This window comes from Salvelinus sp. IW2-2015, linkage group LG6.2, assembly GCF_002910315.2.
Source record: "Salvelinus sp. IW2-2015 linkage group LG6.2, ASM291031v2, whole genome shotgun sequence".
In the NCBI taxonomy this organism is placed as follows: Eukaryota; Metazoa; Chordata; class Actinopteri; order Salmoniformes; family Salmonidae; genus Salvelinus; species Salvelinus sp. IW2-2015.
In genome coordinates, this window is record NC_036846.1 from 3,825,043 (window position 1) to 3,836,138 (window position 11,096).

An 11,096-nucleotide genomic window follows, 5' to 3' on the forward strand; every position below is an offset into this window, starting at 1 on the left:
CACAGTCCCCTGTGGCTCCCTGCTACTGCCATGTACATGTCTCCTAACCAAGGCCAATGTGACAGAAAGCAGTTGTGCTTGCAGTGCTGTAACAATTTGCAGAACTAAATCATATAGTTTCGTTTTGCATAGATAAACACAATGTGTGATACAGTGCCCTGTAACCACTAAATGGCCCTGTGCTGTTGTGAGTACTGTGGGTGTGTTCCTTTGTCGCACACGTCAACGCTTTATATTGCAGTCAATTACCACAGTCTTTCATGGTAAGATACACAAACACACACAGGATGGTGCAGAGAGAAGGGAGAGAACCCTCAAACCAGCACAAAGTGGAAAACACATTAATCTACTGTATATCCACCTCAGCATTAAGTCCAGAAACCATGGTCAATGAAAATTGACCTTGATGTAAATCTCATTAGCCTGAGGCAGAGCTCTTATCTGGAAGTCTAGATACAGTAATTCACTTTGTTTCATAGAGATACTTCAGATAAAGCAGTCTACGGGGAACAGTCAAAGAGGAGGAAACAGGAAACTCTCCCTCTTGTCCAAATTTCCATCTCACCTTTCTTTGGCAGAGGGAAATGAACAAGCTGCTCCAAAAGGCATGATCAAAAATCCATAAAAGTCATCTGAGGGTGCAATGCAGTGCACCACCTCAAAGACATGGCCAAAATACTCCACAGTAGCAATTCACTATTCACGGTTCACCCACCACCCCCACTGCGTTGTTTTATACCCAGACAGTCAGCCCCTGCTATCACACCGAAACTCACAGAGCAAGCAGGGCTGAAAGCAGGGCTGAAAAAATAACTTTTTTCAGCCTCAAACGAACGGCTCTAATTACCAACGGTCTGTGGCGTGGCGCTGCACATACACAGACCCCGGACCCAAGAATTAAAAATGGATGTTACAGAGAGAGAGAAGACCTTGATGTGCAGGTGTAGTTGGTGTGATGGGGAGTTGCTAGCAGCAATAAGGAAACACTCCTTTAATGGCAGAGACACAGCAGCCCAGTGACACCTGGCTTCATCACACTACAAAGCAAAACCACACCAAACCCAGTCAAGCAAGCCTAACCCCATGGTCCAATCCAGCCTCATACTCTACAAAATACTACAAAACCCCCATACTCCCTCCCCTCATGTACCTCCATTATATGCCATAGGCCTACAGATGAGTTACCAACACAACACCCCTGCAGGGGGAAAAAAAACTTTGTGCACAATCCAGAAAGACTGGTCGTGTGCAAACTGTGCGTTTGAGGATGTAGTCAAATCGTGTGTACTGAGAAGTTCACAAGGTCCTATTGAGAGCTTGATTATTATGATGACCCATATGTAGGCCTACATACAGCAGACCGCGGGACAGGCTGACATCTTGTGAGAGAAAGGTGTAGTTGCATCCCTCTCCGTAAGGGACCAAAGCCATCCTTTGAAACGTGTAGTTGTTTCGTTTAAATGTTTCATTCAGTTCAGGAATAGCGAAGGATGCACCTGTTGAAAATGCACCTAGAACTAACTGTCGAAACCCGGTACAGTTCAAATACTTTGAGGCTTCTCCTCTAAATTACTTTCAACATTTACTGCTTCAAATGGCATTTCCATCACCATCGTCTTCAAACATGACTAATTTAACAACCTTTGCACACGCCCCCAACCTCCTCTGATCCAATCGATTTTTACCTAAGGTCACGGGATTTCACCGTGGACCACTGATGACTAGAAATCAGATTCGGTAATTGTTGCTACTTTTTCGAGACCTAGGATAATGGAGGAGCATTCAAGTCAGGTAACAAATAGCATAACACCGTTTTTGTTTTAAAGCGTGTATTAAAATATCACCGATAACTTGCCATGGACGTGAATCTAAAGCAGTTCACTAGTTGCTGGCCTTCATGTAATATGATTCACACACTGGACAATGGTGTGCAATTAATGCCTTTTGCAAGTGAAGTTCTCGAAATGTTGCTTGTTTCACAGAAAACATTTGTTCATACAATTCAACACCCGTAGCCTACTTATTTGTCAGTATCACCCGAAGTGTTTCTAGTTGTAAATAAGCCGTTCTCGGGTATTATAAAGGTCGCAAAATGTTAACTTTGATTCTGTAGGTTTGTTTGCAAAAGCAGTTAATTGGTTAGTATTGATCTACAAGACCCACATGTCAAGTACAGAGGCCTCTGATCAACCGCCCACTCCGTTGGATAACAAAAAAGCACATTTTCAAAATTGGACTATATATTGACAGATTAATAATACTCTCACAACGACGTGTCTTCATAAAGTAGATTGAAAAGATAAACGTCTCAATCTTTGTTCTAGCAGGTGTTGAACCCGGAGCGACTGAAGGCGCTGGAGATGTGGCTGCAGGAGACTGACGTCAAACTGACACAGGTCAATGGCCAGAGGAAATATGGAGGTCCACCTGATGGTATGTATGATTGGAACCAAATGCCCTATGGTGCTGTAAATGCTCATGTTTTCAGTGGTAGGCAAGAGACCGTTTGAGGTATCCAGTGGCACAAAGTATTACTTAAGTCATTTTTGGGTGTATCTGTACTTTACTATATATATTTGACAACTTTTACTTCAATACATTCCTAAAGAAAATAATGTACTTTTTACATCATACATTTTCCCTGACACCCAAAAGTACTTGTTACATTTTTAATGCTTAGCAGGAAAGGAACATGGTCCAATTCATGCACTTAATAATTGAACATCACTGGTATTCTCTACTGCCTCTGATCTGGTGGACTCACTAAACACAAATGCTTTATATGTAAATAATGTTTGTGTGCCCCTGGCTATCCCAAAAAATATAAATTGTGCCTCTGGTTTGCTTAATATAAGGAATTTGACATTTATACAATTGATACTTAAGTATATTTTAGCATTTACTTTTGATACTTAAGTATATTTAAAACAATACTTAGACTTTCTCAGGTAGTATTTTACTGGGTTACCTTAATAGAAAATGACCCACGTAAAAGTATCTTTACTTTTAATCAAGTATGACAATTGGACACTTTTTCCACCACGAAGTATCTATTCTTCAATGTATGAAGAACTGTAGAGTTGTGGATAATATTAGCAAAATCTCTAAGACTACATGCCTACTCCATCATCTACATAGCATGGCAATAGCCATTTTACCTAATCACTCTAACGACACACACCTGTTGGTGATCAGCTCACACATGGAGAACTTACTCATCTACAGTGAACAGACTGGCAAGCCAATTGGAATTAAGGCAAATTCACCAGGGGTGTATTCATTATGTAACTGTTTCAGAAGCAAACTAAAGCGAACAGTTTCTGTTGAACATTCCGATAGGTGCCTCACTGTTCCATTTGCCTCCGCTTAAGAAACGTTTTGCAACAGAATCCGTGTAATGAATACGTCCCTGGGCACCTCCGATGTTTGCTGATCTGTAAAGTGGAAAAAGTTCCACCATTACACTGCTTATACCTATCCATAACCTTCAGATCTGTAAACATCAAAAAGTTAGGGGAAAGGCTAGTGAGAGCCAATCTAGTGAAGCCACTCCTGACTCCACTGCTCCCTCTGGTGGTTAGACTGGCTTGGCGCCCCCCCTGGACCGGGCTGTGAGGTGTTCATAAGCCAGATCCCGCGGGATGTCTTTGAGGACCAGCTGATTCCGCTGTTCCGTGCCGTGGGCCCCCTCTGGGAGTTCCGCCTCATGATGAACTTCAGCGGACAGAACCGTGGCTTTGCCTACGCCAAGTACGACAGCCCTGCCTCGGCCGCTGCCGCCATCCGCTCGTTGCATGGCCGTGCCCTGGGGTCAGGGGCACGCCTCAGTGTACGGCGCAGCACTGAGAAGCGTCAGCTCTGTATTGGGGAGCTGCCCACCAGCACAAGGAGGGAGCAACTGCTGCAGGTCAGGAGGGAGGGGTGGGTGGTTCAGGCGGAGGGACTTGTGGGGTGGGAATGATGCATGTAGAAACAGAACATTACATAAATAGCTGAATTTACAGTTTTCTAGACGTTTGGTGTGTGTGTGTAAATCTTGTCCCACCTGCAGGTGCTGCTGGACTTCTCTGAGGGGGTAGAGGGTGTGTCCCTGAGAGCAGGGCCTGGGGAACAGGGGATGTCTGCAGTGGTGGTCTATGCCTCCCACCATGCAGCTTCCATGGCCAAGAAGGTGCTGATTGAAGGTAGGCCAGGGTTCTCATGGAGATTCAGTGTACTGATCAGCAGCTCTTACATTTGAAATGCTCCCATCTGATCTTTAATGTTTTCCGTCTGCCTTTCCTCCTKTCTGCAGCCTTTAAGAAACGCTTCGGGCTGGCCATCACTTTGAAGTGGCAGTCCTCTTCTAGGCCCAAGCACGAAGAGCCTCCCAGACCCTCCAAAACCCCTCCTTCCTCTCCTCCCAAACCTCCCCGCCGCTCCCTCGACAGCCCCCGGCCTCCCCTGCGCCTCGCCCAGCGTCAGCTCCCTGCCTTCTCCCGGGCTGTGAGGGCGCCCTCTCCCATGGTGCACGCTGCTCCTGAATCCTCCAGGGGGGCGACCATGGTGCCTCCTGTGGATGCAGCAGCCCTGCTCCAGGGTGTGTGTGAGGTGTACGGGCAGGGGAAGCCCCTCTATGACCTGCAGTACCACAACATGGGGCCTGATGGGTTCCTGTGCTTCAGCTACCGGGTGTATGTGCCGGGGCTGGCCACACCCTTCACTGGGATGGTGCAGACTCTGCCCGGCCCCACCCCTGGAGCCACACAGGAAGAGGCTCGCAGAGCTACAGCCCAGCAGGTCCTCAGCACTCTGTACAGGGCCTGATAGTGTTGAAGCACAGATCCCCCTACTTTGTTTTAATTATGAAAATACTTAATGTTTTGCACTCTTTTATATTTAGTAAGTAGATGCATGATTTTACTTTTATTTTGAACCACTTTTGCATGTTTCTGCACCATTTAATTGTTTCTCATTATAATAAAATGAGATTTGTCAAATGTCTAGCAGTTGTGTGGTATACATCTGAAATATCTAATGTATCATACATGTACATTTGTTGAACTGAACTAATCAAGCAAATATCAGTTTATTGGTGGGTCAAAAGAACAGGCATTTATTCTCCTTAAGCATATTTTACCTTAGTGCTCAGACTGAAGCTGTAATGCAGTGACTTGCAACGGTGCCTCTGTCATGCTACGCAGGTGTCTGGGTAGTTGGCATGAAACCACTGGCTTTTTATTAAGACCATTAGAGAGGCCTGGACAAGTGGAACAAATTCCACAGTTGAAGGTTGGCATTTGGGTGGTCAGCGGTGAGACCTGTGGTTAACCTTTTGGGCCTATCGGGTGATGACCCGACCATGACTTAGACTTCTGAGGTCCTTTTCTTGATTTCCTCCGCTAGTTCTGCTCTCGATATGTCAACCTGAGAGAAACATGTTTTAGGGATGGTGTTTTATTCAACCAGGCCCATTTGAGACCCAGAGTCAAATCAAGGGAGACCTGGCCAAGGCAGCAACAATCAATACATTACATAATCTAGCCTAAAAAAAAGCACTCCCATAAATATTTTTAATTCATTCAGTGGCACTAACGTATGGATTGTAGACTACTCCATGCATCTGGTGCACAAGAAGAGAAGGCAGTCTTGCCTAATACTGTGAATGTCCTGGGGACTTTAAGTAGCAACCACCTAGCATACCAGTATGGTGAAGGAGACCAGACAGAGGTAAAGAGGGAGTTTGGTGTGTTACTCACCTCCTCTCGGCTGTGGACTGTTTGGAGTTTCACCACCCTGTCKTTGAGCTCCTGCTCCCCCAGGGGGATCCCAGAGTCCTCAGTGCTGCAGCTGGCTCKGCAGCATGGGGTTCTTCTTATACATCACCTCTGCCTGACAACACACACGGTCATATCAGTGCTATTAAAAGGTTCCTCTAACGAATAGCCACACACAGCCTATTCAGCAGTGGTAATTAACTCTACACGCACATCTCACTCGCTGTAATCAATCTTAGATCGAACACACACCTTGATCCCAGCGTTCCACAGTTCAGCGGTCAGTCTGAGTCTCTCGTTTAGGAGGTTCTTCTGTGCAGAAGCCACCATGACCTGAGTCTCTGGTGCGCACCTTCTGCGCCGATGCCTGGGGGGCCAGACCCCAACACACCAGTCAGACACACAGGCTTTCTCATGCACTTATGAATAAACAAGCCTGTGTGTAGAGCTGGCAGCAGTGATCAGACAGTTTGATAATGCCCCGTCGCTCTTCCTTACCTCAGRCTTCTGCTCCATGATGGAGAAGATCCTCTCGATGCCGATGCTGACCCCCACACTCCTGCCCTTGGGGTCAAACATGCCCACCAGGCCGTCGTAGCGCCCGCTGCCCACGCTCACACGCCCCATTCTGAGTCAGAATGGCCTCATAGATCACTCCTGTGTAGTAGTCCAACCCACGGGCCAGACTTAGGTCAAACACCACCTGGGGGAGGAGAGAGAGGACAGATTGGGTGGAGGCGGGAGGAAGGAACACYAGATTAATAATATGGCAAAAGGACTGCAACCTATCCGGCTAATTTCAGCTGATCGTATAACCGCTGACCCCCAAAACTATTTCTGTTAAACTAAATGCCTCTARAGAGTAAGCTGTTGATGGACAGATTACCTCAGTCATATCACCTTGGTCGCCAGACAACCTCTCACCTTGTCTGTGACCTGGAAGAGCTGTAGGTAGCTGAAGAGCTGCTTCATGTCTGAGGCCGGCACACGCCTGCTTGTTCTGCGACATCTTAGRGTCCTGCAGCAGGCGCTCAGCTAGGTCCATTCCCCCTGGAACACACACACCAACCAGACAAGTAAAGATAGGTCAAAGGTCAGTCTGCGTGTGTGATCTGTCCTCACCCTGCATACTGACATATTGTCCGATCTGATCAGCTGCCTCCTCAGACAGACCCTTCTCATTCACCATCTCACTCTTTACATCCTCCCACGACATCTATAGAGAGAATAAAGAAACATTTTATCCTTATCAACTTGTTTTGATRATTAAAATATTGCTCAGGTTTATTGTTGATCATTTCCTTAAAACCACATAAGAGTTAGGTTGAGTGCAGTGGGTTTACCTTGTCCAGTTTGTCCACTGTGGAGCAGATAGTACGGAACTTGTCATCTGGAACACCACACACTGCAAACATCCCATCTAGAATACGTCTGTCGTTCACCTGCACAGAGAGGATATTATGGTGGGGATGAGAGTTAGGAGGAGTACGTCCACAAATTCCTTGCTTCAGATTGTATCTCAAGATGTTTGACCGTGGGTGCTGTATGTGTCTCTGACCTACCTTGATGCGGAAGTCTCCCAGCTCCAGCTCACTCAGGATCTCGTGGACAATCTTCAGGCACTRAGCGTCTGGGATCATGGTGTCGTACTGGCCTGCAATGTCAAAATCCTGGGAGGGGGAGAGACGCACARATAGAGCTAGAAAATGGGTCATGTGTATCCACAAACACCTGGATGTAGAAGAAACCAAGAACTATTCCAATGTTAAAGTTGATGTTGAAAGTCTAACACCAGGGTTTGCATTTCACCCAATAACCCGATCGCTCGGATGCTTACACACTGATAGAACTCCCTGTAGCGGCCYCGGGTCATGGCAGGGTTATCAAGGCGATAGACCTTGGCGATGTGGTAGCGCTTGATGTTGGTGATCRTGTTCATGGCCAGGTAACGGGCGAAGGGCACCTGAGAGGGAGCGGTGTCAAGGACTAGTAGACACCTGATTGGCTCACAACGTGGATAAAACCCACAAGGGGATATACAGCTGGTTTGCTTTAGGGGAATTTTGGGAATTAACTTACCAATCTGCAAGCTATCCCACTAAACAATGTATGCATCAGGACTAATACAAGGATACAGTGAGATCATATCTAAGGGACAGCAMCTCTCCTCCTTGGTCCTTCAGGTCGTAGATGAACTTAGAGTCCTCCCCATACATRCCCGTCAACGTTTCCTACAAAATCACAGATGGGAGAAAATGGTCAACCTAAGAACATTATGTATTACAAATCGAGGGGCTAGTTCATCTCTTTCTATTCTTRGTCAACGGTGTGTTTTGTGTGTGTATTTGCCACGCACACACACCTTCAGCTCAAAGAAGGGCYTGTCAATGGTCTCGGCTCCGTGGCGTTTGAAACAGCGAATGATGGTGTTGAAGATTCTCTCTCTGATGGCCATCTGCTTAGGGTTATAGTCCCTGGTGCCCTGAGAGCGAGAAGGAGAGGGAYATMAAGAGATGGGAGGGRGAGAGAGAGAGAAAAAGAGTGCATAAGCAATACATCACCTAGTGATTTGGACTTTCAATAAAGACAAGTAGTAGACATATTACACAACAAGTTCTCTTAATGATCATCCACTGCCTGTGTGGTGCACTCTCCATGGTGGCAGTCTATACCTTAGCAGTCTTGAGCGTGAATTGGTGTTTGCCTTCATCTCCTCCAATCTGAGCCTTCAGCTTTAACAATTTGGCCACTTCCTCATCGATCTAGGAAAGAAACAAACAAGGTTAAAAATCAGTGTTCACCAGGACCTTGAACCGATCCTCCCCCATTCCCATTCCACCCTCKAGAATATGGGTCTTACCTGAAACACAGTCATCCCAGAAAGGGTGCATAGAGAGAGGACACACAATCGAGACCGGCGGCCCGCCAACCCCGCACACAGACGCAGGGATGCCATACCCAGGGTATTCATTGCAGCAGGAAAGTGCGGCATCACATCAGCAGTACAGTCCAATAGAAAAAAAGTCCACCAAGCCAGGTGAGGGGTTATCCAATTCAAAAGCAGGGTTATCCAGMAATATCCAGTGGAAGTGTTTGGATCCCAAGAAGTGACATGTGGAGGAGGTAGATGATGATGGACGTAGATTTGGCCCCAGCAGGGTGGTTGGCATCGAGCAGGAAGAACAGGAGAAAAGTGGTGAGCAACCCTATCACTAGGGAGGAGGGCAGGCAAGACGCATCATCACAACATGGAGGACAAAACATGACAGGCAGGGGTCAATCAAACAAACAACCCTAATCACAGCCTAGAATCAAACCAACTAACTGGCCTATCACAGCCCAGAGACATGGGTGGGCGCAGGACTTAACTTACCCCTGGAATCAGAACTAGGCCTATCTCTGGACCAGACAAGCACTGGGCCGTGTTCACGAAGAACAAATCTGGATATAAAAACAAAATAATTAAACTGTGTGTCCTACTYAACACGACCTGACCCTGGCCTGGTGATGTAGGAAGGTCTGAAAAGTCTGAYCTCCAGCCCCTTGGCATTCAGACCCAGGTAAATTAAAAAGATATAGAAACACAGAGAAAGAGAGYCAGAGAGAAACGGGTAGGGAGAGGTAGAGAGAACTATACAGTTGAGGATAGAGACTAAAGGTGGAGACAGACTCAGTGCAAGAATCTCAACATTTTGCCATTGAAAGGAACTATGTATTCACACAGGCTGGAAAACAAACGCACAACGATTGACCAGCCCACTAACAATTGCGCATGTTATGACAGCTATCTTGCTAATTATGCCAAATTACAAGGAGATTGCTGTGATGCCTGACAGCTATTTTTTGCTGAATAATTTGGGTCACTATTATTAGTTACCTTAGCCACGTGCATCAGAATATAATTCATTATTTACTTCGCATGTCATTTACTTCGCAATGACATGAATGCCACTTCTAATTGAGCTAACTATTTTGCGATTCATTCATCTGATAGAGAACCGTCGAGGCCGGTGTCTTGGCACTGCTACCGCTAGTTTATCGCATATGGCACGAGAGTTTGTTTCCACCAAATGTCAATAAAACTGAACGTCGTGAATACTGACCTGCTCTTTGCTTGCTTTCTCTGTCTTTAGCTTCCGCACGACTTCTCCTTGTGTTTTAWTTGCATCTTGTATCTGCGCTTTATCGGCCATGGTGTTGTATCTAATGTCAACGAKACTAGAAGGAATATCTATGTGCTACTGCTGCTAACTTTTCCTCGAAGACCGGAAGCTGAGATCCGACAGTCGCAGTATATTCAAGACGGCGTTTGTCAGAGCGTGATGCAACAATGTAGCAATTTAGCGCTAGTAAGTAGTACATACCAGATACATTATAACAATCATGTTTTAGCAGAAAGACATGGAATGAAACGAAGGCACGCGCAATAAAAAGTGCAAGGAGTTTCATACTTCCTACACTGACTATTAACTTTATTTTGTACTGAACTACAAATCTCAGATATTATACAGTATGACTAGTGTGCTTTTCACTAAATGTATGTGTAGGGGATGTAGCTCAGTGGTAGAGCGCATGCTTTGCATGTATGAGGCCCCGGGTTCAATCCCCGGCATCTCCACACTTTTTGACGAAGATCTGTTTTCTGGTGTTAAAATTGTATTTAGCGGATGAAGTTGACTATAATGCACCATATACCCGGATATATGAAGAAATTCACCAACCAACAAACAGTGTTTCTCATCAACAGAATTAGGTTAAATATGAGATTTAATTTGATGGATTTTTTAAAGATTTTTTATTTTCTTTCCAGTAGGCTATTATTTGTTATCTACGTTCTCAGGACCCAAGTTAATTCAAGAACTCAGATATACATGGCATTGGTTGAGCCTAATAGCCTAACTTAGCATATAGTATATTATATATTCATAGTATATTCTGTAGCCCTATTTTTCTTTCATATATCACGTTCTGTTACTTTTTAGTATTTGTATTCACTTGTAGTTTGCTTGCTGTTGGTTTTTTACATTACGCTGTTGTATTTAATTGCACAGTTTACACTGTATCCTGTGCATATGACCAATCAACTTTATTTGGATTTGATTTTATAACATTGTCACGACCATTTTATTATCTGATAGTCAAGGATTTGTGCTGCACTTATTCTTATGAACAAATGTCAACAGGCAGTCTGATGTTGAGTTGTCTAGTCTCAGCTTTCTGCATGTGCTCACTGAGAATGTTTTGTAAACAAACATCTGTGTTTTGGTGTGAAACTTGATATATTTTATTGTTTAGAATGTCTCTCTGAAGGCATGAAAATGTCTGCTACAACTTAGGTTA

The 11,096-nt window shown here is 45.2% G+C and overlaps 1 protein-coding gene, 1 non-coding gene and 1 pseudogene across 4 annotated transcripts; 2 read left to right on the plus strand and 1 right to left on the minus strand.

Annotated features, from left to right (window-relative positions):
* Positions 1-877: 877 nt before the first annotated feature.
* dnd1 (DND microRNA-mediated repression inhibitor 1) lies at positions 878-4,806 on the plus strand. 3 transcript variants are annotated; one of them, XM_023989944.2, is made up of 5 exons: positions 878-1,791; positions 2,325-2,433; positions 3,582-3,907; positions 4,052-4,184; positions 4,295-4,806. In XM_023989944.2, exons 1-5 carry the CDS (start codon positions 1,771-1,773, stop codon positions 4,804-4,806), a joined length of 1,101 nt encoding a protein of 366 aa, XP_023845712.1. In that variant the 5' UTR covers positions 878-1,770. The 3 variants fall into 3 exon arrangements, with proteins under 3 accessions (XP_023845712.1, XP_070300298.1, XP_023845713.1); XM_070444197.1 differs by having other exon boundaries at positions 3,582-3,901; positions 4,046-4,184; XM_023989945.2 differs by having other exon boundaries at positions 879-1,791; positions 2,328-2,433.
* A 243-nt stretch (positions 4,807-5,049) lies between these two features.
* Positions 5,050-9,122, minus strand: LOC111965709 (histidine--tRNA ligase, cytoplasmic-like; annotated as a pseudogene).
* Positions 9,123-10,302: 1,180 nt separating this feature from the next.
* Positions 10,303-10,374, plus strand: trnaa-ugc (transfer RNA alanine (anticodon UGC)). The gene has a single exon. It is a non-coding gene; the product is annotated as a tRNA-Ala (tRNA).
* The last annotated feature ends 722 nt before the right edge of the window (positions 10,375-11,096 follow it).

Coding starts and splice junctions, on each gene's coding strand:
- dnd1 (XM_023989944.2), top strand. CDS start 1,771: ATGGAGGAGCATTCAAGTCAG. Junction 2,434..3,581: donor ATATGGAGGTCCACCTGATG/GTATGTATGATT, acceptor TCTGGTGGTTAG/ACTGGCTTGGCGCCCCCCCT. Junction 3,908..4,051: donor GGAGGGAGCAACTGCTGCAG/GTCAGGAGGGAG, acceptor TCCCACCTGCAG/GTGCTGCTGGACTTCTCTGA.